Source organism: Oncorhynchus tshawytscha, linkage group LG21, assembly GCF_018296145.1.
Source record: "Oncorhynchus tshawytscha isolate Ot180627B linkage group LG21, Otsh_v2.0, whole genome shotgun sequence".
Lineage (NCBI taxonomy): Eukaryota > Metazoa > Chordata > Actinopteri > Salmoniformes > Salmonidae > Oncorhynchus > Oncorhynchus tshawytscha.
The window spans coordinates 9,925,275-9,953,055 of NC_056449.1; the positions used below are offsets into that span (position 1 = coordinate 9,925,275).

The 27,781-nt window shown below is 48.5% G+C and overlaps 1 protein-coding gene across 1 annotated transcript in view; it reads right to left on the minus strand.

Moving 5' to 3' along the window:
- Positions 1-27,781, minus strand: part of LOC112220880 (phospholipid-transporting ATPase 11C) — a 74,116-nt gene that overhangs the window by 18,318 nt on the left and 28,017 nt on the right. Inside the window, 11 exon segments of the mRNA XM_024382817.2 lie at positions 682-879; positions 1,367-1,517; positions 6,405-6,486; positions 6,572-6,636; positions 7,099-7,149; positions 8,056-8,144; positions 9,424-9,552; positions 9,923-10,030; positions 10,751-10,831; positions 21,071-21,160; positions 22,547-22,666. Of these exon segments, the coding sequence (XP_024238585.2) occupies positions 682-879; positions 1,367-1,517; positions 6,405-6,486; positions 6,572-6,636; positions 7,099-7,149; positions 8,056-8,144; positions 9,424-9,552; positions 9,923-10,030; positions 10,751-10,831; positions 21,071-21,160; positions 22,547-22,666 (1,164 nt within the window).

Below are 27,781 nucleotides of genomic sequence, written 5' to 3' on the forward strand. Positions count from 1 at the left end.
AAAAAAATCATATTGCAACAAACGTAATGGACAGGCATGTGAGACTCTTCCAGGGTCGTAAAAAAAAAAACTTGCCGCAATTAACTGTGAACAATAAGAATGGACATTTAATCCCTGAGAGTTACACCGCATAAATCTAGTTTACCAAGCGTCATCTTTAATTGAAGTAATCATCGGGCAAACCAACTGTGACTGATCTGCAACGCCCCTGTTTGAGACAGAGATTGGAGTTGGGAAGGCACAGCCAATCAAGGCATATCACGACCAGTTAGACCATTTCATATTCTGACATTTGAGGAATGTTGTTCATGTGGGTTTAGGGTCATCACTCCACCAAAGACTGGGGCCGAGAGCAGAGAGGCCCTAGACCTCGAATAAACCTACAGCCTCGTTTGAATACTGAAATGTATCTCCCCTTACCCTCTTCCCTTTGAGGTAATCACTGATCTAAAATGACTGGGTAACAGAGTTCCATTGCAGTATATAGCTAGCTTTTCACAAATCCAGTCATTTAAGATAAGTGAATACTTCAAGAAAAGGAGAAAGGAATGATGCAGGGTGGATATCTGGCCAATTAGCTACAGCAATTTGGTGGGAATCTGCAATGAAAACTAGCTCCTTTGGGAGAGTGCTTTTGGGTCTTATCAATGCTAAATTGGTTCCATATCTTTAATGCCTGACCTGTCCTAGCTCCTCGTTGAGGTCAGAGGTGTTGACCAGAGCCCCTTCCTGGATCTCGGGGTCGAAGAAGTCCTTGTCCCAGGAGATGAAGAAGGAGCCCAGGAACTTCTGCATCTCCACCGTCACGTACATGGACACGGGGATGATGAAGTTGAACAGCACCATGAACGACAGGAAGTCAGTAAACATATTCAGGTACTGGGGGAGAGAGGGAACAAAAGTGAAACGTGGTTAAAATACACAGATAAAACAGGAAGTCAGTAAACATATTTAGGTACTGGGGGAGAGAGGGAATAAAAGTGAAACGTGGTTAAAATACACAGATTAAACAGGAAGTCAGTAAACATATTTAGGTACTGGGGGAGAGAGGGAATAAAAGTGAAACGTGGTTAAAATACACAGATTAAACAGGAAGTCAGTAAACATATTTAGGTACTGGGGGAGAGAGGGGTGAACACAGGGAACAGTGTTAAAACACACTTCCACAAACTGAAGTGCCCTTGGAGAAAAAACACACTCGTATAATTCAGTGCAAGAAGTGTAATGTGACTCTGGGTCAATGAAATGTGCCTAAAAGGCTCACCATAAGGCATTAAGTTGCATTTGAGACTGACTACAGTCAGCAGAGTGCATTATACGGTGCTGAACTGTATGTCTGTGTAAAGTCTTTAGCTGAAGGCCTCACCAGGTTGGCATCTTTCTCCTTCTGCGTCTTCTGGTTGTACCAGGGCTCTTCCTGGCCTGGTTGACTCTGCCACACGTACTTGAGCGTGGTGCACACCAGGGCCTTGCTCACCAGGATACACAGGTACACCAGCAGGAAGGCATTGATAGATCTGAAACACGAGTATTAACAACCCAACTCCCATTAGCAACACTGAAAATACACATCCACTTTGTGAAACATCTACTCCCTATATATATTCCTCTGATAGCCATGAGAATGGACACCGAATCAACCATCTAACTGCCCCAGCTTCCTTCAATTGATCTTGTTCCAGTGTTGTGTTCAAGACCACCTAAAGCGAGACCAATTCAAGACCAAGGCCGGAGCAAATCAAGTCTGAGTCAAAACCAAGACTGGAAGGTGGGGGGGGGAGTACGAGCGTGAGACAAGGGGTCCGAGACAGAGTCAAGACCAGAAAAATATAAGTCAAATTCAAGACCACGAGTAAACTTTGTCAAATCACCACCATAATAAGAGTTGAAAATGTCCAGTATTTCTGTGTCCATCTTTCAGAACATACAGATTCTTTAGACATTCAAAATAGTGAAGAAATTCATGCTGGGGGAAAACAGTCACAAATTATTACTAACCTAAACAGTGGGGAACAAGCTCTCCTACACCTTCAGAGAAGGCCTAAGGATTTATACAATTATTTTTCATATAATGACAATTATATTATTATTTTCAATGATGTTCTGATTTAATCTTGTGAGTTTTTGTTGTAAAGGAAAGAGTTAACACTGAAGAGAAAAAAACAATTGAGTCAGTATTTTTATTTGCTGGTCTCCAGGGAGATAAATCTAGCTAAGTCAGCCATTGGCTATCAGAAGCTAGATAAAAGGCATCTGCCATTCAACTGTATTAGGACAACATTTTGGAGTGACAGAGAAATCAACCAATCACATTTTGACTTAATGAGCGGGACCGTTTTTACAAAAACATCTGCCTTGAAATCCAACAGTTCACTACGCAATAGCGAACAGTAGTTTTCCCAGTCTAGCTAGCTAGATTTTGTTGTCAGGTAGTGTGCAGCGGCTGCAGCAGGTGTTATCAAAGAGGATGTTGTTTTTCATTTATTAGGTTCTCCCTTTTCAAGAATAACTTTCAACAACAAGTTAAGTTTCAAACGATCATCTAGTGAGAGGAACTGTGTTTTTTATTGCAGCCTGCTGTTGTCAGCCATCTCTTTGAAAATAACTTGTGTGAAATTGCATTTACAGTGGAGCTAACAGCATTTTAGCAACATGACATCTTATTAAAATATGTTCAAATACACCCCCAGGAAGAATGACTTTAAAAAAAAATATGACATTTTCTGACAAGCGACCAAATCACTGTAGATATGGTAATTTTCACAAATTCTTAGAATGTTTGGGAATTACGTATACTAAAGGCATTTGTGAAAATTCTATCGCCTATATAGAGTGGGAAAGTGGCCGTGCGTTTGGACAATTAATAGACACTGCAGTCTACATAGACCAGTGCGCTATAGCCAATCAGAACTACAGTAGGCCTTTATACAAACAAGCCACACGGGCTGCCATCGTTCACTTGGAACAGGACTGTGTATTTACAGGCAGTTACAACACCTCGACTTCAGATCATTAGAACGCATTCGCCAAAAGCCGATTTATGCAAATATGTTAACACCACGGGAGTCCCCTTTCATTTGCGAACTTAACAGTCCCGTTGATCAAACAACCATGAAGAGGTAGGCTCTCTCCCCCTCAGTTATGCACATTAACAACAAGATCAACTAATGCTAATGATGAATTATATGAATCATGCATTGAACTGCATCCATCTACTCTGCCAACAATGCCTTAGTGTACGTTATGGAACGCTGAGTCAAATAAAGCCAACTTTTAAAACCTCTTATAATGTAGGTTTTGTAGCATAAACTGGGAATTTGATCTTTTTGACTGATATTATGATTGTCTGTTTCATATCTGCAAAGTAGTTAAAACGTTGTTTAAACTTTAGGTCACCGGTTACTTTGTGTGCTTAACGTGAAATGTTTTTTTTGTAACGGGAAGTAATAGTTGTAAAATTCAATTGGGAAATGCTCAATGGTTGTGTTTTTGTATTCTGATTGGGACCTACTATGTCAGAGTTTATGGACTGCTTATCCTTTAAAATCATGCTGTATGTGACTGCTCTCTTTCCATCGGCCCTATGCAGTGGTATAGTGGTGCCAGGTATACTCAGATCTTGCCAAAAATGTTCCCAAACGGCCCACCTAAGGAAGGAATGGCACCTTGTGTGAAAACTCCTGTATTCCTGTTTTTTTAAATGAGTTTTCCTATACATTTCAGATTTTCACTCTCAAAACCACTTTTTTTTATAGAAAAATACAAAACTTTAAATGGTCTTAGTCCACAACAATGCTTGAACCACATCAATCTGATTGGGTGGGCTTGTCAAGGCCTGGCTCCCAAATGGATGGGCCTCTGTCCACCCAGGCCCATCCATGTCTACGCCCCTGATGCAAACGGCGCATGGTGACAAATGCTCATTACTAAGTCTACTAATCAACACTTCGGACTAAACTTTTTAAATACCTGGTTTGCATACCCATTGTTGCCTTAATTAGCATATACTGGTAGATTTACAGAAATGAAATGAAGTGAAATGTCTTCCCTACTCTACCTGCGTCATTCTTCTGTGAGCTGCTCCATGCCAAAACCAGTTGAGCGCTGCACACTTGCTGCCTGCAGATGATATGCGGCGTGTGTGTGAATATATGTCACGTGCTTTGCGATTGTGTAGGCTACTTTGTGCATGATTTCTCCATTGTACTACATAAGTGATAAGCTGTATACCTCCACTACTTTGATACGCATCAGCAGGGATTAAGGAGTGAGGTTACGCAATACCCACTGGAAAAAAAAGGGAAGTAATAGTTGCATTGAACTGTGGGTTGACAGCTTACACCCGAGAATACCCTCCACTACACCACTGGCCTTTTGTGTTTTATAAAACGTGCACTCTCCTACATGAGTGCCCTGGTATTACGCTTGATGTCCTTTCAGAATCACCAACCTGTTACACACTGAAGACCTATAGGTTCACCACTGTACTAACCTGTCACACACACTGAAGACCTATAGGTTCACCACTGTACTAACCTGTCACACACACACACACACACTGAAGACCTACAGGTTCACCACTGTACTAACCTGTCACACACACTGAAGACCTACAGGTTCACCACTGTAACTAACCTGTCACACACACACTGAAGACCTACAGGTTCTCCACTGCACTAACCTGTCACACACACACACTGAAGACCTACAGGTTCTCCACTGCACTAACCTGTCACACACACACACTGAAGACCTACAGGTTCTCCACTGCACTAACCTGTCACACACACTGAAGACCTACAGGTTCTCCACTGCACTAACCTGTCACACACACACACTGAAGACCTACAGGTTCTCCACTGCACTAACCTACTGAAGAACCTACAGGTTCTCCACTGCACTAACCTGTCACACACACACTGAAGACCTGTACAGGTTCTCCACTGCACTAACCTGTCACACACACACTGAAGACCTACAGGTTCTCCACTGCACTAACCTGTCACACACACACTGAAGACCTACAGGTTCTCCACTGCACTAACCTACAGGTTCACCACTGCACTAACCTGTCACACACACACTGAAGGCCTACAGGTTCACCACTGCACTAACCTGTCACACACACACTGAAGGCCTACAGGTTCACCACTGCACTAACCTGTCACACACACACTGAAGGCCTACAGGTTCACCACTGCACTAACCTGTCACACACACACTGAAGGCCTACAGGTTCACCACTGCACTAACCTGTCACACACACACTGAAGGCCTACAGGTTCACCACTGCAGGCCTAACCTGCACTAACACACACAGGCCTACAGGTTCACCACTGCACTAACCTGTCACACACACACTGAAGGCCTACAGGTTCTCCAACCTGTCACTAACACACACACTGAAGGCCTACAGGTTCACCACTGCACTAACCTGTCACACACACACTGAAGGCCTACAGGTTCTCCTCTAACCTGTCACACACACACTGAAGGCCTACAGGTTCACCACTGCACTAACCTTCACCACTGAAGGCCACAGGTTCACCACTGTCACACACACACTGAAGGCCTACAGGTTCTCCACTGCACTAACCTGTCACACACACTGAAGGCCTACAGGTTCTCCACTGTAACTAACCTGTCACACACACTGAAGGCCTACAGGTTCTCCACTGTACTAACCTGTCACACACACTGAAGGCCTACAGGTTCTCCACTGTACTAACCTGTCACACACACTGAAGGCCTACAGGTTCTCCACTGTACTAACCTGTCACACACACAAGGCCTCACACACACAGAAGGCCAGGTCAGGTTCACCACTGCACTAACCTGTCACACACACACTGAAGGCCTACAGGTTCTCCACTGTACTAACCTGTCACACACACTGAAGGCCTACAGGTTCTCCACTGTACTAACCTGTCACACACTAACTGAAGGCCTACAGGTTCTCCACTGTACTAACCTGTCACACACACTGAAGGCCTACAGGTTCTCCACTGTACTAACCTGTCACATCCTGAAGGCCTACAGGTTCTCCACTGTAACCTGTCACACACCGAAGGCCTATAGGGTCTCCATATAATATATGGCCTAACCTGTACTACTAACCTGTCACACACCGAAGGCCTATAGGTATATGTGTGTGTTATATATATATATATATATATATATATATATATGGCCTCGTAAATGGAAGCTGATAGTTTATTTTTTACTCGGCTGGTCTCAGGAAGAAATGACGAGTCCTCACTGTCCGAGATCGAGTTAAGACCAAGAACAAATGTATCCGACACAAGACCGAGACACTCAACATGTGGTCTTGAGACCGGTCAATTATAGCCCCTCATTTACACATCTGATTGTCCTTTTCTCTAACGATCTTTGCCCGCCCTTACTTCTCCACCACAGATCGCTTCTGGGACTTCCCCTGGTAGTTCAGAGCCATTTTGGTTTCCATGCCAGAGTACACTGCCACTCCTAGAAGAAGAAGGAGAGTTGGTCAGGACAGGCTCACACGCTGACCATCATTCAGACCCTCATTTGCATTAAACAATTGAGTCACCATAAATCTTCTGAGTATTCTTCAAGGTAGCGCCTTTCAGGAGGAGATTCTCTGGACCCAAAGACCTGAGGGACACCACACAAAGAGAAAAGAAAGTCACAAACCTTCTCCAAAAACACCAAGACCCCTGCCTTCTCTTATAGCGGCACACTAGCGTTTGCTCTTGCCTAATACTATCAATGGATAACTGCAGTCTTGAGTTGACGTCTACTCTGCCCCAACTGTTCTTGTGAAGGACACAGAACGTCATCTTTTATAAGATCCTTACAAAGCGGCCCGGTGACAAACGCTTCAGAGAGCACTTTGGAAGCGCTGCCCTGAGTCTGGGCCAAGTCCAGTATTACTTTCATGCTCGTTTGGAGTTATGGATCAATGAAATAATGATTTGATGGTTATACAAAAAGCGAGAAGACAAAAGTGCTTAAACGACTGTGCTTTCATTTCTTTTTTTTTTTAGACTGAGGTACGGGAGAAGGGGGTAACCAGGGCTAAGGGGGAACCGATAGGGGAGTGGCCAGAACGCTTACCTCACAGCAGGCTCCTGGTCATTCTTGTAGATGTGCATACGCCCCACAAACCTGTAGAAACACAGACCCTCATGAATGCCCTACCCAATGGCAGACGCTCTATTTGATCTCATCTCACGATGGACCTGAATTGAATCAACTGTGCAATGGGCTAGAAATGGTCAATTTGAATATTTTCTGATATCAGAAAGAAACACACACTGATGAATAATACTATCTGCAGCACAGGGACTAGTCAGATGTAAAACTATCACAATGCCATATGCTGATCACCAGGACTTTGCATAGACTGCACCAATTTAGAGTGAGCTAATATGATGGGTGGTTTGTCCGACAGCACGCTGGCACGGCAACTCTGTTTTATTGATTGCGAAAAGGAGCAGCATCTGGCGTCTTCAGTTCCTTAGGCTGTCTGAAACATCACGGATGCATTTATGGCGCCAAATTGTACTGTAACGGCCGCTCCTTGGCCATAGGTGGCGCCAAACCAATAAGTCTCTGGAGAGACTCCAGCTGTTCAAACGACTGGGTCTGTTCCTCTATGCAGCATGGGCCAAATCTAACTCAACCTTCCTTTCAATTCCTGGCCAGTCTCTTCCACCAATCAGGTTTACTAACAGTCCAACGTCGCTAATAATAACCTGTCAGAGAGCTAGAAAGCTTATAGCCTGCCAACACTCTACCTAATGACACTGTTGCTATCAAAATGTCATCGGGACATTCCCGATTGACAGTGGATTAAACTGACTAAAGCCCTACACCCTAACAAATCAGCGTGCACATGTTTTTACAGTCCAGGGATAGTTTTCACAAAGCCTCTCAGAGTAGAAGTGCTGATCTATGATCAATATTAGCTTTCAGATCATCATTGTATAGACTGGGGGGGGACTGATCCGAGATCAGCACTGCTACTCTCAGAGCTCTGCGTGAGGAACATGCGAGGACGACAGAGCCTACTTGTAGAGGTCAGGCTGCGGCTGCTCGCACTCCACGGTGGCACTGAGAGACTCCAGGCCCTTCTCTGTGTCTGGCACTGTGTAGTGTGTCTGAGAGGGAGAGAGAGAAAGTAAGTGAGTGCTGACTTTTTCAGGTCATCATTGCAACACACACACACACATATACACAGGCGCATGTAGTCACGCACACTAACACACGTCGACGGGACTGTAGTGGAGCGGGTCGAGAGCTTCAAGTTCCTCGGTGTCCACATCCCTAAGGAATTATCATGGCCCACACACACCCACACAGTTGTGACGAGGGCACAACGATGCCTCTTCCCCCTCAGGAGGCTGCAAAGATTTGGCATGGGCCCTCAGATCCTCAAAACGTTCTACAGCTGTACCATCGGGAGCATCTTGCCTGGCCGTGTCACCGCTTGGTACAGCAACTGGCATCCGACCGCAAGGTGCTATACAGAGGGTAGTGTGTACGGCCCAGCACATCACTGGGGCCGAGCTCCCTGCCATTCAGGACGTCTATACCAGGCGGTGACAGAGGAAGGCCCTCAAACTGATAAAGACTCCAGCCACAGACCATTCTCTCTGCTACCGCACGGCAAGCGGTACCAGTGCACCAAGTCTGGAAGTAGCAGGACCCTGATCAGTTTCTACCCCCAAGCCATAAGACTGCTAATCAGAGGTCTACCTGGATTACCTGCATTGACCCTGTTCTGCACTGACTGAGTACACACACTGGACTCTACCCACAGTGACTGCCGCACTCTCTCTCTCTGCTCTTGTTTTGCTTAATAGGATGTCGGTGGGCGGAACTGGGAGGGTCATCAGTAAAATGGGACACTCCTGGGACTCTCTCCACACAGACAGACTGTTTTTGGTTGTGGCATTTTGGGGCTTTTGTGTTCATTTGTTTTGGTACCTCTCAACACCCCTTATTATCACGATCTATGCACATCCACTCACTTACACTACTGACTACACACACACACACATTTTTACTTGGATATAGTGGACTTCATTTCATAAATATATATGTTTGTTATTTCTTTATCTCCGTGTTCTCCCTCTGTTACGGGCTACAAGCCGTTACGTAACACCACACATACTGACACAGACTTTCACATACGCTGAGACATACACCGTCTATACACTATAATCTACTTCCATTTTTTACTCTGCATTGTTGGAAATGTACCCATAAGTAAAAATGTCACTGTTCGTCTACACCTGTTGTTTACAAAGCACGTGACAAATGCCTGGATTGAGAAAAGGAGTGGGAGTGATGGCAGATTGAAAGCAATGTCATGCCCCCACAGACCACACGCCTCAATGGCACCGTGACACAGGTGTTACTGTAGCAGCACTCCACCTTATGGTTGGACTCCCCGTCCAGACTGGCCGTGGTGACAAAGCAGGTCTCGTCCTCCCGGCTGGACTGCAGCAGGATGAGGTCACAGGGGAAGGTCTCATCCTCCACCACCTCAACCACATCCCCGACCTAGTGGAACATAGAACACGTAAGGAACGTAGAGGCGAGGCTCATCCCAAATCCACCAATAGTCCCCTGTGAAGGTCTGTGAAGATTATACCTGTCAAATCCACGCAGATCTACACAGTTCCAATGTGCATAGGGAGGTCTAGAGGTCAATTTGGGGTTGTAAATCTATACGTGACTGAAATACCATCCACCTTCATTCAGCATTACCTACTTGGGATTACCATACGGTACATTAGAGCAACACTATCAAAAACACTGGAACATGCCAAGATGCCAACTACCTCTCCTTCCCCTCCACCCCGCCCCGCGTCCCCAAGGGGATATTTATTTCCAGGGGACTTGGCCGAGGCGCAGCTTGCTGAAAAGCTACCTTGATCTTCTCGCTCTCCTTGCGTGCTCTCCGGCCGTCCTCCAGCACCGTCACCAGGTACTTATTCACCTCATTGTCTGCCTTGTGCCGCAGCCAGTCCTCATAGCCCTGAGAGAGATATGGGAGGGAGAGCGAGAAAGGGGGAGAAGGAGCGGGAGAGCGAGGGAGAAGGAGCGAGAGGGAGGAAGGGGGAGAAGGAGCGAGAGAGCGACACACACACACACACACACACACGTCTTTTTAGTACGGAACTGACTACAGGTCTGTGTTCACCTCGCCCAGTCTACAGAGAACCTCCCCTGGTGTCCCACTTCAAAGCCTGGATAAAGGCAGCAGCGTCGCTAGCTGCCATCAATGTGTCCCATATAGGAAGTACACCCTCCATTGTGCATTTCAAAAAGCCCTAGCAGCAGGCCTCAGAAAAGCCCATCTCTAAAACAATACATCTAAAAAGGCAGGAACACAGCTGCAGCAGTCAAAGAGACAATATACTAGAGACTGTCACACCATTTGGTCATGTTCTCCAGACAACCGGCATTGACCCGCACGGCCAGCATTACTTCGGCTGTGACAAAAAAAACAAAGCATTTGAAATGATTCACTATTTCAACCGCCAAAATACACGCATTTAAAGGGAAAGGTATGTAATTAAAAACGTGGAAGAGAGGCGGTGGAGAGATGCATAGAGGGGCTATAAAGGGGACCATAGAAATGTAATTTGTAGAATGTGAAAAGCCCCTTTAGAATGGGTATGTCCATTCTAGTAATTGTTATATTTCAAAGGGGGGGGGGCAATGAATTCAAAATGGGGACAGTGTCATGTCTTACCTGTTTAATGGCTGTTACTGTGATGACGAAGAACAATGGCAGGCCACTAGTGACTGGGCTGGTGGGGGTGTCTACAATGACCTGTAGAACAGAATACCAGATACTTTATGTACTATACCATTCAGATAATAAAGCCTCATAAGACAAGATACTTTTCTATTAATAGGTCTAACAACGCTTAAAAAAAAAAAAAAATCAAAACATAAACCAATTGCAAAAAATCCTCCCCGCTGATTGGAGGACCTCAAGCAGGTATACTGTGAATGTGTGTATTCCAACCTTCAGATAACCACAGATCAACCCATCTTTCCCAGTAAATCATCATTCTACCACTATTGACAAATCGCAAATGGTAGCCAATCTACTCAGATTATTAGTGATTATCTCGCCTACAACGTAGCTCGGAGACTGTCTCAGGAGTGGCGCAGTGAAAGAGTCATTTCCAAGGCCATTTCTTAGACGAGAATACATTGTATGGAAGAAAAAAATAACATTGGACAGGTTACAACAGATTCTTCGAGCACATGGGCGGGGGCACTCCCACATAAATACAGGTTGTAGTGCAATGTCTGCCTGAGTATGCGCGTGCACATGTGTGTGTGTGTGCGCCAGTCTCGGCTCCACAGCACCTAGTCCAACAGAGAGACATGGAGACATTTTGTACTGAGACAGAATAGGAGAAGAACCCAAGCAGCTTGGACCTGCAGGACACCTAATTAAGTGGGCCAGGGACACCGTGGTATTTAATCTAAAACCACACGGGGGCTGGTTCCTGCTGCCTGCATGGTGCTGATGCCAACAGAACACGGAGCAGGCCCTCTCCTGCTGGGCTACTGAGAGCCGTGCTGGACAGCAGGCCAGGGGCAGTACAGAAATGTGTGCGTGAGCGCGTACAGGAATCTGTGTGTGTGCGCGTGCGCGTACAGGAATCTGTGTGTGTGCGCGAGCGCGTACAGGAATCTGTGTGTGTGCGCGTGCGTGAGCGCGTACAGGAATCTGTGTGTGCGTGAGCGCGTACAGGAATCTGTGTGTGTGCGTGAGCGCGTACAGGAATCTGTGTGTGTGCGCGAGCGCGTACAGGAATCTGTGTGTGTGCGCGAGCGCGTACAGGAATCTGTGTGTGTGCGCGTGCGTGAGCGCGTACAGGAATCTGTGTGTGCGTGCGTGAGCGCGTACAGGAATCTGTGTGTGCGCGCGTGCGTGAGCGCGTACAGGAATCTGTGTGTGCGTGCGCGTGTACAGGAATCTGTGTGTGCGTGCGTGCGCGCGTACAGGAATCTGTGTGTGTGTGCGCGTACAGGAATCTGTGTGTGTGTGTGTGTGCGTGCGTGTGCGCGTGCAGGAATCTGTGTGTGTGCGTGCGTGCGCGCGTACAGGAATCTGTGTGTGTGCGTGCGTGAGCGCGTACAGGAATCTGTGTGTGTGTGCGTGCGTGAGCGCGTACAGGAATCTGTGTGTGTGCGTGCGCGCGTACATGAATCTGTGTGTGTGTGCGCGTGCGTGAGCGCGTACAGGAATCTGTGTGTGTGTGCGTGAGCGAGTACAGGAATCTGTGTGTGTGTGCGTGAGCGAGTACATGAATCTGAAACAAGAATCTGTGTGTGTGCGCGCGCGTACAAGAATCTGTGTGTGCGCGCGCGTACAAGAATCTGTGTGCGCGCGCGTACAAGAATCTGTGTGTGCGCGCGCGTACAGGAATCTGTGTGTGTGCGCGCGTACAGCGCGTACAAGAATCTGTGTGTGCGTGCGTGCGCGTACAGGAATCTGTGTGTGCGCGCGTACAAGAATCTGTGTGTGTGTGCGCGTACAAGAATCTGTGTGTGTGCGCGAGCGCGTACAGGAATCTGTGTGTGTGCGCGCGCGCGCGTACAGGAATCTGTGTGTGCGCGCGCGCGCGCGTACAGGAATCTGTGTGTGTGCGCGCGTGCGTGAGCGCGCACAGGAATCTGTGTGTGTGCGCGCGCGTGAGCGCGTACAGGAATCTGTGTGTGCGTGCGCGCGCGTACAGGAATCTGTGTGTGTGTGCGCGCGCGTACAGGAATCGCGTACAGGAATCTGTGCGTGTGCGCGCGCAGGAATCTGTGTGTGTGTGTGCGTGCGCGCGTACAGGAATCTGTGTGTGCGTGCGCGTACAAGAATCTGTGTGCGCGCGCTCGTACAAGAATCTGTGCGTGCGCGCGCGTACAGGAATCTGTGTCTGTGCGTGCGCGCGCGCGTACAGGAATCTGTGTGTGTGCGTGCGCGCGCGCGTACAGGAATCTGTGTGTGTGTGCGTGAGCGCGTACAGGAATCTGTGTGTGTGCGCGCGTACAAGAATCTGTGTGCGCGCGTACAAGAATCTGTGTGTGTGTGCGCGCGTACAAGAATCTGTGTGCGCGCGCGTACAGGAATCTGTGTGTGTGCGCGCGTACAAGAATCTGTGTGCGTGCGCGCGTACAAGGAATCTGTGTGCGTGCGCGCGTACAGGAATCTGTGTGTGTGCGCGCGTACAGAATCTGTGTGCGTGCGCGCGTACAGAATCTGTGTGTGTGCGCGCGTACAGGAATCTGTGTGCGCGCGCGTACAGGAATCTGTGTGTGCGCGCGTACAAGAATCTGTGTGTGTGCGTGCGCGCGTACAAGAATCTGTGTGTGTGCGCGCGTGAGCGCGTACAGGAATCTGTGTGCGCGCGCGTACAAGAATCTGTGTGTGTGTGTGCGTGCGCGCGTACAAGAATCTGTGTGCGCGCGCGCGTACAGGAATCTGTGTGCGCGCGCGCGTACAGGAATCTGTGTGCTGTGCGTGTGCGCGTACACAGGAATCTGTGTGCGTGCGCGACGCGTACAAGAATCTGTGTGTGTGCGCGTGCGCGCGTACAAGAATCTGTGTGTGCGTGAGCGCGTACAGGAATCTGTGTGTGTGTGTGTGCGTGCGCGCGTACAAGAATCTGTGTGCGTGCGCGCGCGTACAAGAATCTGTGTGCGTGCGCGCGTACAGGAATCTGTGTGTGTGCGTGCGTGCGCGCGTGACAGGAATCTGTGTGTGTGCGTGCAGCGCGTACAGGAATCTGTGTGTGTGTGCGTGCGCGCGTACAGGAATCTGTGTGTGTGCGTGCGTGAGCGCGTAAGAATCTGTGTGCGTGCGCGCGTACAGGAATCTGTGTGTGTGTGCGCGTGAGCGCGTACAAGAATCTGTGTGTGTGTGCGTGAGCGCGTACAGGAATCTGTGTGCGCGCGCATGGAGACATTTTGTACTGAGACAGAATAGGAGAAGTGCAGCTTGGCCTACAGGAATCTAATTGTGGGCCAGGGACACCGTGGTATTTAATCTAAAACCACACGGGGGCTGGTTCCTGCTGTGCATGGTGCTGCGCCAACAGAAACGGAAGGCCCTCTCTGCTGTGCTACTGAGAGCCGTGCTGGCAGCAGGCCAGGGCAGTACAAGAATCGTGTGTGCGCGCGCGCGTACAAGAATCTGTGTGTGTGCGCGCGCGTACAGGAATCGGTGTGTGCGCGCGCGTACAGGAATCTGTGTGTGCTGTGCGTGAGCGCGTACAGGAATCTGTGTGTGTGTGCGCGCGCGTACAAGAATCTGTGTGCGCGCGCGTACAAGAATCTGTGTGTGTGCGCGCGTACAGAATCTGTGTGTGCGCGCGCGTACAGGAATCTGTGTGCGCGCGCGCGTACAGAATCTGTGTGCGCGCGCGTACAAGAATCTGTGTGCGTGCGCGCGTACAAGAATCTGTGTGCGTGCGCGCGTACAGGAATCTGTGTGCGTGCGCGCGTACAGGAATCTGTGTGTGCGCGCGCGCGTACAAGAATCTGTGTGCGCGCGCGTACAGGAATCTGTGTGCGTGCGCGTACAAGAATCTGTGTGTGTGTGTGCGTGCGCGTACAAGAATCTGTGTGTGCGTGCGCGTACAAGAATCTGTGTGTGTGTGTGCGTGCGCGCGTACAGGAATCTGTGTGCGTGCGCGCGTACAAGAATCTGTGTGTGTGTGTGCGTGAGCGCGTACAGGAATCTGTGTGTGTGTGCGTGTGTACAGGAATCTGTGTGTGTGTGTGTGTGCGCGCGTACAGGAATCTGTGTGTGTGTGTGCGTGAGCGCGTACAGGAATCTGTGTGTGTGTGCGTGAGCGCGTACAGGAATCTGTGTGTGTGTGTGCGTGAGCGCGTACAGGAATCTGTGTGTGCGTGCGCGCGTACAGGAATCTGTGTGTGCGTGCGCGCGTACAGGAATCTGTGTGTGTGTGCGTGCTGTGTGCGTACAGGAATCTGTGTGTGTGTGTGTGCGTGAGCGCGTACAGGAATCTGTGTGTGTGTGTGCGTGCACGCGTACAGGAATCTGTGTGTGTGCGCGTGCGTGAGCGCGTACAGGAATCTGTGTGTGTGTGCGCGTGCGTGAGCGCGTACAGGAATCTGTGGGTGTGTGCGGTGCAGGAATCTGTGTGTGTGCGCGTGCGTGAGCGCGTACAGGAATCTGTGTGTGTGCGTGTGCGTGGACGCGTACAGGAATCTGTGTGTGTGCGCGTGCGTGAGCGCGTACAGGAATCTGTGTGTGTGCGTGAGCGCGTACAGGAATCTGTGTGTGTGTGTGTGCGTGAGCGCGTACAGGAATCTGTGTGTGTGCGTGAGCGCGTACAGGAATCTGTGTGTGTGTGCGTGAGCGCGTACAGGAATCTGTGTGTGTGCGCGTGCGTGAGCGCGTACAGGAATCTGTGTGTGTGCGTGAGCGCGTACAGGAATCTGTGTGTGTGCGTGAGCGCGTACAGGAATCTGTGTGTGTGTGTGTGTGTGTGCGTGAGCGCGTACAGGAATCTGTGCGTGCGTGAGCGCGTACAGGAATCTGTGTGTGCGCGTGCGTGTGCGCGTACAGGAATCTGTGTGTGCGCGTGCGTGAGCGCGTACAGGAATCTGTGCGTGCGTGAGCGCGTACAGGAATCTGTGTGTGCGCGTGCGTGCGTGAGCGCGTACAGGAATCTGTGTGTGCGCGTGCGTGAGCGCGTACAGGAATCTGTGTGTGTGTGCGCGTGCGTGAGCGCGTACAGGAATCTGTGTGTGCGCGTGCGTGAGCGCGTACAGGAATCTGTGTGTGCGCGTGCGTGAGCGCGTACAGGAATCTGTGTGTGCGCGTGCGTGAGCGCGTACAGGAATCTGTGTGTGCGCGTGCGTGAGCGCGTACAGGAATCTGTGTGTGTGTGTGTGCGCGTGCGTGAGCGCGTACAGGAATCTGTGTGTGTGTGTGTGCGCGTGCGTGAGCGCGTACAGGAATCTGTGTGTGTGTGTGCGCGTGCGTGAGCGCGTACAGAAATCTGTGTGTGTGTGTGTGTGTGTGCGTGAGCGCGTACAGGAATCTGTGTGTGTGTGTGTGTGTGTGCGTGAGCGCGTACAGGAATCTGTGTGTGTGTGCGTGAGCGCGTACAGGAATCTGTGTGTGTGTGCGCGTGCGTGAGCGCGTACAGGAATCTGTGTGTGTGTGCGCGTGCGTGAGCGCGTACAGGAATCTGTGTGTGTGTGTGTGCGCGTGCGTGAGCGCGTACAGAAATCTGTGTGTGTGTGTGTGCGTGAGCGCGTACAGAAATCTGTGTGTGTGTGTGTGCGTGAGCGCGTACAGGAATCTGTGTGTGTGTGTGTGTGTGTGTGTGCGTGAGCGCGTACAGGAATCTGTGTGTGTGCGCGTGCGTGAGCGCGTACAGAAATCTGTGTGTGCGCGTGCGTGAGCGCGTACAGAAATCTGTGTGTGTGCGTGAGCGCGTACAGGAATCTGTGTGTGTGCGTGAGCGCGTACAGGAATCTGTGTGTGTGTGTGCGCGTACAGGAATCTGTGTGTGTGTGTGCGCGCGTACAGGAATCTGTGTGTGTGTGTGTGCGTGAGCACGTACAGGAATCTGGCCACTAATGAGCCTAGAGACCGAGAGCGAGAGGGAGCCTGCACAGGGCCAGTCAGGTAATCCCAAGCAACTAGCAGCTCAGGAGCACAGAGACAAAAGCTTGACCTGCAAAAACAGCCCCCAACAACACACAGCCTTTGTGTAATTGTGTGTGTACCCTCTTAATGCTGTCACACGGCAGATTTACCCCCGCTCTCCTGATCCTGCAGCACGCCAGAGGCTTTCAGGAGACGCCAGAGGCTCCGCTCCCACTGAGCAAGTGGCGCTTGTTACGGAACACACACACAGAGTTGTGCACACACGCGTTTTTGGCATTCAGCGCATGAGCTGTACAAGATGTCCGATAGGTATCAGCTGAGGCAGGAGGCGTGTTGTGAGCCCTCTTTCCGGTGTTTCCCTGCTCACCTGTGAGAGGACTGACAATGAGGAAGTGAAAGAACTCGCTGCTCCCTCAGCAACACATCCTTCCGCGAACACACGCAGCCAGCGTACTGAGCACTAAAGCATTTCAGCACCGACTGCTGTGATTACAGTTAATAATTCAATTAGAAGGCCGAAATGGACTGGTGCACATTGAACCTTCAGCCAGAATGCAGAATCAGGGAAAACAGAGAACAGACTCTCCATTGTTTCTCTCCCCGGGAGTCAGTCAAAGAAAGGAGGGCGAATGTGAGAGTGAAACAGTCCTCTCCTCTTCTGTAGCTCCAGGTGTTCCCGGACAGAAATAGAGGCAGCGAGAAGACTTTACCATAATGTGTGGAGCTGGGTTGACCCAGGTGGCAGGTCTCAGTGTTAGAGACTCCTGAGTGGACCAGCCGGTTCCCTCGGGTGGAGCACGAGTTTTATTGAATACATCTCCCCTCTCACCTCTCCTGGCCCAGCCAGGACCCTCTCCACCCTCAGCAAGTCTATGCAGCTGTAACTAATGCTGCCCCCCAGGCAGGTGATAGATGTTGGTGGGGGCAGACGAAAGCGCATGTCGTTTTTCGATTTAATAAATTGATAAAAGCCCATCTGGAGGTAGGGAGTGGGGCTAGACGTGGCCAGTCCAGGCCGATTAAAGATATTAAAAGAGGCTGTATTGCGGCTGAAAGTGCCGGGGACAGTATGTCCCCGACACGGTCAGTCCCACCCATACTGCAGAGAGTGGCCACTACAGAGTGCACTATATCACACAAACACTCCACACCCATAGCCCCACACCACCTGCTAACTTTTCCACAGCTGCTAATAAAATAAACACCCACCCCAATGTTCCCCTAGTATTACCTGGGCGGGGGGGGGGCTATTTCTCCTGAGTGCTGTTCACTTCCTCTCCCTCGTACATTTTCTACGCTCCACCAAACTTGAATGTCACACATTAATCACACAACTACAGACCATACCCCTGCAAATAACCACAAAATAACAGGCCCATTCCTCAACTTTTGATACACCCTTACCTCCATATGTATACACACGCACACACACTGCACCAAAACCCAAACCTAGTCATTTGATAGGAACGAGCATTCTGCTATAAGAGGACTCCTCCACTGAACTGACGGGTGGGTTAGATCTCTGACACTGATAAAGAGCCCTACATCTGAACAGGGAAGAAGTGTGTCAGAGTGAGTGACAGTCCCTCAGGTCCCAGGGCAGGGGAGGCAGGGGCCCTCTCTCCATCTCTCTCTCCAACCCCGCTCCCATTCCATCAGGAGGCAGGCAGCAAAGGCATGCAGAGCTATTTAGAGGACAGTGGTGCTTTTTTCTATAGAGTCTATTTGAGGCTCTCATAAGTACAGGAGGGCTTCCTGGCTGCTTAAGTCAGCAGCGTAGAGAGATAGTAAGTCTCTCCACCCATTACTGATTGTCAAACAAAGTGAGATAGACAATCAGTAATGGGGAGCGAGCGAGAGACACTCGCCGAGAGAGCGTGGCGATGCTCAACGAGGGCAAGAGAGCGTGGAGACGCTCGCCGAGGGTGAGAGACAGAGAAATAGACTTGCGACAGAGAGAAGAGCGACTCACTAACATGCTGATTAATTGTTAGTAGAGGACCTTGTGCATTTCAGGTAAAATAAAATCCTGTTTATATCCCAGGATAAATTAGCTAGCAACAGCAAGCTAAATTGACATACATTTATGCATTTCAACCTGTCCCCAAATGAATATAGTTGGTTGAGATATTTCAACCTGCGTGTCCTGATCACGTCTGGTGTGGATTGACAAAATCAACACACACACACGTGGGCACGTGAGCGGTCTGGTCAGCATGTTAGATAGAGGTAAAAGGAAAAAGAGGAGGGGGGGGGGTTGTGTGTTTGGATTCTGTTGGGCCATTTGCATGAAGCCTCTGGGGAATTGAAAGGTGCAGGTGTGACAAGATGTGAAAGTGTGTGTGTGTGTGTGCATGTGTGTGTGTATGCGCATGTGTGCATCCCCCCCCAAGTCACATAATGGTAGGCTGTGTGGGGAGGAACTGGGCGGTAAGGATAAGGCTGGATTAGTAGCGGACAACCACATACAAGTGCGCGCGCACACACCACACACAAACAACTTCTTACAAAATCATGACTCACACGTTTGCACATGTACGTTGCAAATGCTCCTTCAAATCTAACTTGAACACACTATGCTGATTTACCACACACTCCAGTACATCCACTGTACACACAGTGCACCGAGATGAACCCACTGATACACTACTCAAACAGGTAAAGGTCACAGTGAATAAAAGAACAGGAGGCAGCTGAGGAGATGATTGGACTACAGGAAAAGGAGGTTTAAGCATGCCCCCATTCTCATTGAAGGGGCTGCAGTGGAGCAGGTTGAGAGCTTCAAGTTCATTGTTGTCCACATCACCAACAAACTAACATGGTCCAAGCACACCAAGACAGTTGTGAAGAGGGCACGACAACCCCTATTCCCCCTCAGGAGACTGAAAAGATTTGGCATGGGTCCTAAGAGCCTCAAAAGGTTATTCCGCTGCACCATCGAGAGCATCTGGTTGCATCACTGCCTGGTATGGCAACTGCTTGGCCTCAGACTGCAAGGTACTACAGAGGGTGGTGCGAACAGCCCAGTACTTCACTGGGGCCAAGCTTCCTGCCATCCAGGACCTCTATACCAGGCGGTGTCAGAGGAAGGCCGTAAAAATTGTCAAAGACTCCAGCCACCCTAGTCATAGACTGTTCTCTCTGCTACCGCACGGCAAGCAGCACCGGAGCGCCAAGTTCTAGGTCCAAGAGGCTTCTAAACAGCTTCAAACCCCCAAGCCATAAGACTCCTGAACATCTATCAAATGGCTAGCCAGACTCTTTATGTTGAGCCCCCCTCCTCTTTTACACCACTGCTACTCTGTTGTTACCATCTATGCATAGTCACTTTAATAACTCTACCTACATGTACATATTACCTAAACAAACCGGTGCCCCCACACATTGACTCTGTACCGGTACCCCCCTGTATATAGTCTGTTTGTTTGTATTGTTATTTTACTGCTGCTCTTTAATTACTTCTTTCTTTTATTTCTTATCTGTATTTTTTTTAACTGCATTGAAGGAATTGAAGGAAGGCTCGTAAGGAATCATTTCACTGTAAGGTCTACTACACCTGTTGTATATAAATCATCAAATTTGATTATGCCGCTGAAGACAGCAGAGGCGATGAACTGTTGCCAATTGACTAACAAGTTCAGAGTTCAGGACTACAGCATCTCACCCACCCTTTGCCTGCTGCTTCCCAGATCCCATTAGTCCTAGTTCCTTCTGGTTCTTCCAGTGGAATTGAGCCAAAACAGTCCCCATGGGGGTTCCAGTGGAATTGCCATGCCAGTTGTCTGACAGGAACTTTAGTGACTACTGGTAGGCCACTGTATTTATACCAGCTATCCCTCCGTATGCTAAGCCTGTTTACACTGGGGATGGGCAGTTTAGACTTTAGTTTAAGTTACGGTTGCTAGAGAGAGAGGTGGTTAGTTTCCATCTCAGGTCAGGAGGGGGAAGAGAAAGAAAGTGAGGGGGAAGGAAGAGCAGATTGATGGAGGGGGAGCAACATCGCTGTGCAGATCTCTGGGCCTGATAGAGGAACAGAGTGGTACGACCGTGAGCACCAAGCAGAGGGATAAACATGTCACCCAGTGCTTTGGCTCAGCCCACTCTCACTTTCCACTCAGCAGTGGAGGAGAGGGCTAGATGCACACAAACCATGTACAGCTCTGGCCACACAAAGACGCAGTCCCCGTTTCACAACTGCCACAAATAGGTTACACTCGCAAACAGAGGCTCACTCTCAAAGCACACACAGGCCTGACCACAGGCTGACTGTTTCCCACATGCCATAAACAGTCAGTTACACCCAGGCCTGATAGCACACACACATTGTAACCATTTCACACTTGCCACACAGACACTTCTAGTCAATTCACACATATTGAACATACTCACGAGTCCCAGACACGCACAACTCACCTGCACCAAGAAGATGATGAGGAAGTAGAAATTGGCGATTCTTCTGAACTGTTCAAACAGATTCTTTGGCAGGAAGTTCCACACCGTGTACTGGAAAGACAATGAGGGAGGGAGGGAGAGAGAGAGAGTGCACCAATGAAATGACATGAGAATGAAAAGCACAAGTTCAAAACACAACATAGGCCTACCCAGTGAATCCTCGCTCTCTGCAAACCACTACGTTTCTGTTCTTTGACAACCTCTTGTCAGGGTAGAGGACTAGTAGACTATAGGAAGAAAGGCTAAGCTAGGAAAAGGATTAGCGACATTCAATATTCATCAGTTCCTTCCACTCCGGCTCGGTCTCTGTACTTAGTGAGACGGCCGCTAGTGCTGCCTTTCTAAACTGCCTGTGAACCAGGGAGCCAGTCCTCCTCTCAGCCCTCGGGGGCCTGCAGGTATTCTGTTGATTCGGATTAGAGATTTCTCTCCTTAATTCACCCAGTGCTGAATAGAGAGCAGATTACCTTATCAAATTGGTGGCAGATTGTGTGTTTTTTTTTTTAAGTGGGCATAACAGTTGATATTCAACACAAAAGCTGACGCGACACTTATCTTGCCAAATCCATAAAACGGCCCAACAATGCCCCGGTAGTAACTAACACGCCGGACTAAAACGTGTGCGCGCACACAGACACAGTGTTGAGAGGGGAATGTAGAGGAATGTCTTTGCATGGAGACAGTGCTGACATGCAGCAGTAGCAGAAAGAGACAGTCTCATTTTGCCAGAGAGAAAAGAGTGAGGGGAAAGTAATCAGAGGGGGAGCATGAGTGAGGAGGGCAGTGAGGGAGAGAGAATATAAAACGAGAGAGAGAGAGATGGCGCAGAGTGAGTAGAGAGGAAAGGAGAAAGAGAAGGAGCGTTGAGGTAGTTATAAGGAACAGAATGATGAAAGACAGTGTAAACACTACAGCCAGGGTAACACTGGAGGACGAGACATTGATTGGCCCATTCCCAGTGGGACCCTCTGCGCTACTATAAATCCCACTCACAGTCCTTCCTACCCCTCCTATACATGATTCTAAACCCCCAGCCAGCCCTCCTCCTCCTCCTCAGACCCACACCCCTAGCCCTGATTTGGGGGTGGGTGGGGGGGCTCAGAGAGCCAGAGGGGGACATATTGAATCACCCACCTTGCCTGCTGGTACATTAAATAGTAGCAGTGTATTTCACAGCCACAGACAGATCTCCTGAGACAAATAATGGCCTTCCATTTGGGGAGGAAGATGAGCATGTGGAGAGGCAGTGGGAGGAGAGGGAGCTAGAGAAGACTGCCATTGGAATTCATGACGTGGAGGGAGAGACAGTGGTGCTTAGGTGGGAGTGGGACAGGAAAATATTCACGTGTGGAAACGCAGACAAGTTTCCACTTGTCTGTTTTACGGTGTTGTGCAGACCGCAGGTCGATGGTGTAAAAGCATGGCAGTGGATCTTACCTTGGAAGAGACAATCCTGTTGTCACAGAACTTGGGGGGGATGAAAGTGTCGGTGGCGGGACAGGGCCGGTGGCCTACGTAGATGGTCCTGCTGTCTACCCTCCTCTCGTCCCTACCGAACTGTACAGAGATGGAGAGACAGAATTAGAAGCCACACACACACACAGTGTAAATATATTGCTTCAGCAGATATTTAGACAACACTGGAACACAAGAGGCTAGAAATGTATCTAGTATACAGCCTCCTAATACAATGAACCAGTAGACTAAACACTTGGGGAAATGTGCATCAAGTTCAACGCAAAGAGGTCTTGTGCATAACTTCCAAGGTTCGTAAATGAAGATGTAGTCCACATTAACGCATGGGGAGGAAAACAAACCAATGAAAACAGTGATACTGCTCTCACCTCCACGATACCACAAAAATCAGGAAGAATTTTCATTCTAGGTCGTCGAAAACCATTTCGTACCGTAACTTGCAAATCTTGATTAGTCTTTAATATAAATTCAAATCAAGGCCATGAACCATAATATAATGTTATCCAGACGGAGGTGCAGAAATAATTACAAAGGCTCTTCCCAAACTTCAAATGCAGTGGAGCACCAAAAAGCTGTTTAACACAATCCAAGGTTTCACAGGGGACAACGGCGCATATGACATGGGTCAAATTGGCCAAAATGGAGAGTGCACTAGTCCTGTAATGAGTTTCATTTCTTCCCTCTAAGGTGGAGAGTTATTGATAATTAGCCCGTTATAAAGCGCTGCCCCTGTGGGGAGAAGCGACTGCTCACACCAGATTTATGAGCGCAGTTAGACTTGAGGAGGAGGAGGCGGTGGTGCTGGTGCCGCATTTCAAATCAAAACTACTGGTCATGTACACATTTCAGCAGATGTTATAGCGGGTGCAGCGAAATGCTTATGTTACTGGCTCCTGACAATGCAGTAAAAATGTAGACAAATAATCAAACATTTCATTAACCCAAAAAAATAAGACCAGCCTCCCGAGTGGTGCAGCGGTCTAAAGGCACTGCATCGCAGTGTTGCAGCGTCACTACAGCCTGGGGTTCGGACCGGTTGTCAGTCGAACGGTGTTTCCTCCAACACGTTGGTGCAGCTGTCTTTTCGGGTTAAGCGAGCGGGTGTTTAAAAGCGTGGTTTGGTGGGTCATGTTTCAGAAGACCCACGACTCGACCGTTGCCTCTCCTGCAGCTATGAGACAAGATCGTTATCACGAAATTGTGGAGAAAGGGGGTAAAAATAAAATAAAAATTAAGTGAAATTAATTGGAAAATGAAGAAATGTCGGGAAACAAATTAAATTAACCACCCAAATAGCACGAACAGTAATCCAAATCTACACACACACACACACACACACACACACACACACACACACACACACACATATATATATAAAATAAATACAGTGGGGCAAAAAAGTATTTAGTCAGCCACCAATTGTGCAAGTTCTCCCACTTAAAAAGATGAGGCCTGTAATTTTCATCATAGGCAAATAAATTCATTAAAAATCCTTCAATGTGATTTTCTTCTTCTCATTGTCTGTCATAGTTGAAGTGTACTTATGACGAAAATTACAGGCCTCTCATCTTTAAGTGGGAGAACTTGCACAATTGGTGGCTGACTAAATACTTCTGCCCCACTGTAAATAAAATACAGGATGAATTTACACAAGATATACTAAGAACAGTACAGCAGTAGATATTACACCTGCTCGTCAAACTTCTCATTCCAAAATCCTGGCCATTAATATGGAGTTGGTCTCCGCTTTGCTGCTATAACAGCCTCCACTCTTCTGGGAAGGCTTTCCACTAGATTTTGGAACATTGGCTGAATGGAAGCAAGTCCCTGGAGCACAAGCATTAGTAATGGGCACTGATGTTGGGTGATTAGGCCTGGCTCACAATTGGCGTTCAAATGAATCCCAAAGGTGTTGAATGGAGTTGAGGTCATGGCTCTGTGCAAGCCAGTCAAGTTCTTCCACTGATCTCACCAAACCATTTCTGTATGCACCTAGCTTTTTGCACGAGGGCATTGTCATACGAAAACAAACTTGGAAGCACAGAATCGTCTAGCATGTCATTGTATGCTGTAGCATCAAGATCTCAATGGAGCTAGGGGGCCTAGCCCGAATCATGACTATACAGTTGGCACTACACATTCGGGCAGGCAGTGTTCTTCTGGCACCCGCCAAACTCAGATTCATCCGTTGGACTGCCAGATGGTGAAGAGTGATTCATCACTCCTGAGAAAGCATTTCCACTGCGCCGGAGTCCAATGGCGGCGAGCTTTACACCACTCCTGCCGACACTGCGCATGGCATTGCGCATGTTGATGTTAGACTCGTCTGCTGCTGCTCGGCCATGAAAACCCATTTCATGAAGCATCCGACGAACACTTGTGCTGATGTTGCTTCCAGAGACAGTTTGGAACTTGGTAGTGAGTGTTGCAACCAAGGACAGACAATTTTTACATGCTACGGTACTCTGCGGTCCGTTCTGTGAGCTTGTGGCCTACCACTTCACGGCTGAGCCGTTGTTGCTCCTAGACGATTCCAAATCACAATAACAGCACTTGCAGTTGACTGGTGCAGCTCTAGCAGGGCAGAAATTTAAAAAATTGTCAAGTTGGAAAGGTGGCATTCTCAATTGTGTGCTTGGGGGTCATTGTTCATTTGGAAGACCCATTTGTAACAAGCTTTAACTTCCTGGCTGATGTCTTCAATATATCCACATAATTTTCCTCCCTCATGATGTCATCTATTTTGTGAAGTGCACCAGTCCCTCCTGCAGCAAAGCACCCCCACAACATGATGCTACTACCCCCGTGCTTCACAGTTGGGATGGTGTTCTTTGGCTTGCAAGCCTCCCCCTTTTTCCTCCAAACATAACGATGGTCATTATGGCCAAACAGTTCTATTTTTGCTTCATCAGACCAGAGGACATTTCTCCAAAAAGTATGATCTTTGTCCCCATGTGCAGTTGCAAACCGTAGTCTGGCATTTTTATGGCGGTTTTGGAGCAGTGGCTTCTTCCTTGCTGAGCGGCCTTTCAGGTTGTCAATATAGGACATATTTTCGTGTGGATATAAATACTTTAGTACCCTTTTCCTCCAGCATCTTCACAAGGTCCTTTGCTGTTGTTCTGAGATTGATTTGCACAAAGTACGTTCATCTCTAGGAGACAGAATGCATCTCCTTCCTGAGCGCTATGACGGCTGCATGGTCCCATGGTGTTTATACTTGCATACTATTGTTTGCACAGATGAACGCGGTACCTTAAGGCATTTGGAAATTGCGCCCAAGGATGAACCAGACTTGTGGAGGTCTACAATATTTTTCTGAGGTCTTGGCTGACTTCTTTTGATTTTCCCATGATGTCAAGTAAAGAGGCACTGAGTTTGAAGGTAGGCCTTGAAGGTATCCCATAGGTCCACCTCCAATTGACTCAAATGATGTCAATTGACCTATCAGAAGCCTCTAAAGCAATGACATCCTTTTCTGGAGTTTTCCAAGGTGTTTAAAAGGCACAGTCAACTTAGTAAACTTCTGACCCACTGGAATTGTGACAATGAATTATCAGTGAAATAATCTGTCTAAACAATTGTTGGGAAATTGACTTGTGTCATGCACAAAGTACATGTCCTAACCGACTTGCCAAAACTATAGTTTGTTAACAAGAAATTTGTGGAGTGGTTGAAAAACAAGTTAAATGACTCCAACCTAAGTGCATGTAAACTTCCGACTTAAACTGTATACAGTATATGTGGTGTGTATAAACAGTAACTGAAATGTGATGTACAGTAGTATAAATATTAGAATGAGATTAAGAGAATACAGTATTTAACACAGTACAAAACCCCATGGCAAAATTGTAAGAATGTCATATTAACTTATACACACACACACGGTACTGTAGACATGATAGACAATATGTGAATAGAAAAAGGTGCACAGCAGTAGTTATGTAGGATGAGCCATGACACCAACACGCTGTGCTCGGTTGACCAAGGCCCCATGACTGCTCACATGTCAGAAAGAAGACAGAGTCCGGTTGGGAGACCTTGGTACACAGGGTCAGCAGGCAGAACCAGCCTTCCCATTTCCCCCAGCACAAGGTCACGGGTACACCGGGCATTTATCTTCCTTAAAATGACAGCCTGTGTGAAACAAGGCAAGAGCTAGAGAGTAAGGAAGACGGTTCTCCCACGTGGCCTGCCTGCATAGTCCGGTTGGCTGGGGGGAGAACAAACTTATCAAGGGCATTCGTTCGCTCTCTTTCCAGTGGGCTTGGGCTGAGCAGCTCCTCAGGAGAACAGATGAGACGGGGCGTGAAGGTGGGCTAGTACGACACCCTGGAGATGACACCCTGTTTTTACCTCTGGCCAATGATTTCCCAACCACTGACTCTTATAGCACACCTCCGCTCAACAACAGCCCCCCTCCCCCAAAGCCCCAGACCATACATTGTGGTGTTCCTGCCTGGCTAAAAGTACTAGCTCCACAGCTATTCCAGATGGAGGGAATTATTAAGGCTATCCAGCTCCAGGATCTCTAATGCACTGTGGCCAGGGCCATGTGTGCTGTTCACAGCCGCCACTGACAGACAGCTGATCTCATCCTGGATCAGTGCCACGGTACCTTGGAAGTGTGAACAAAGGGCATCTGGACACAGCGCTGTCCACCGACTATACTGGGGGCAGGTTAGATCAAAGCACAGTCTTGAGTCTGGGGAGCCTCATTAGCTATGCATATGAGGAAAAACCTAGCCTACCTAGGACAGACGCTTATGCAATCACTTGCTTCTCATTAAAAGGTTGAGTGAAATCCCCAATGCAAATGTCTCCCTGTGGAGAAATTCTGATGCAGACATTACTTCTGCTTCCCAGTCCGGGAAGAGCCAAGAGACTGCAGAATGCTCCATCAGGCATGAGAGAGAGGCAGTGTTGTTCGCACCCCGGTGTGTCCGTCAAACCTGTAATCTACTGCACAACAGGAATAGCATACCGCTCCTCCAACAGCCACCAGGACAGACCCGGGTGGCAGGGAAATGGGGGGAAGAGAGGAAGCACAACTGGAACCAAGGACAAAAACACATCCAGGTTTTTTAGCAAACAGGAAATAGGCCTAGTAACTCAAACCTTATGTAGACCACACTATGGATTAGGGAGCTAAAGCTCATCTTATTCTTAACAGTTCCTCCTCCGAGTGACCATGCA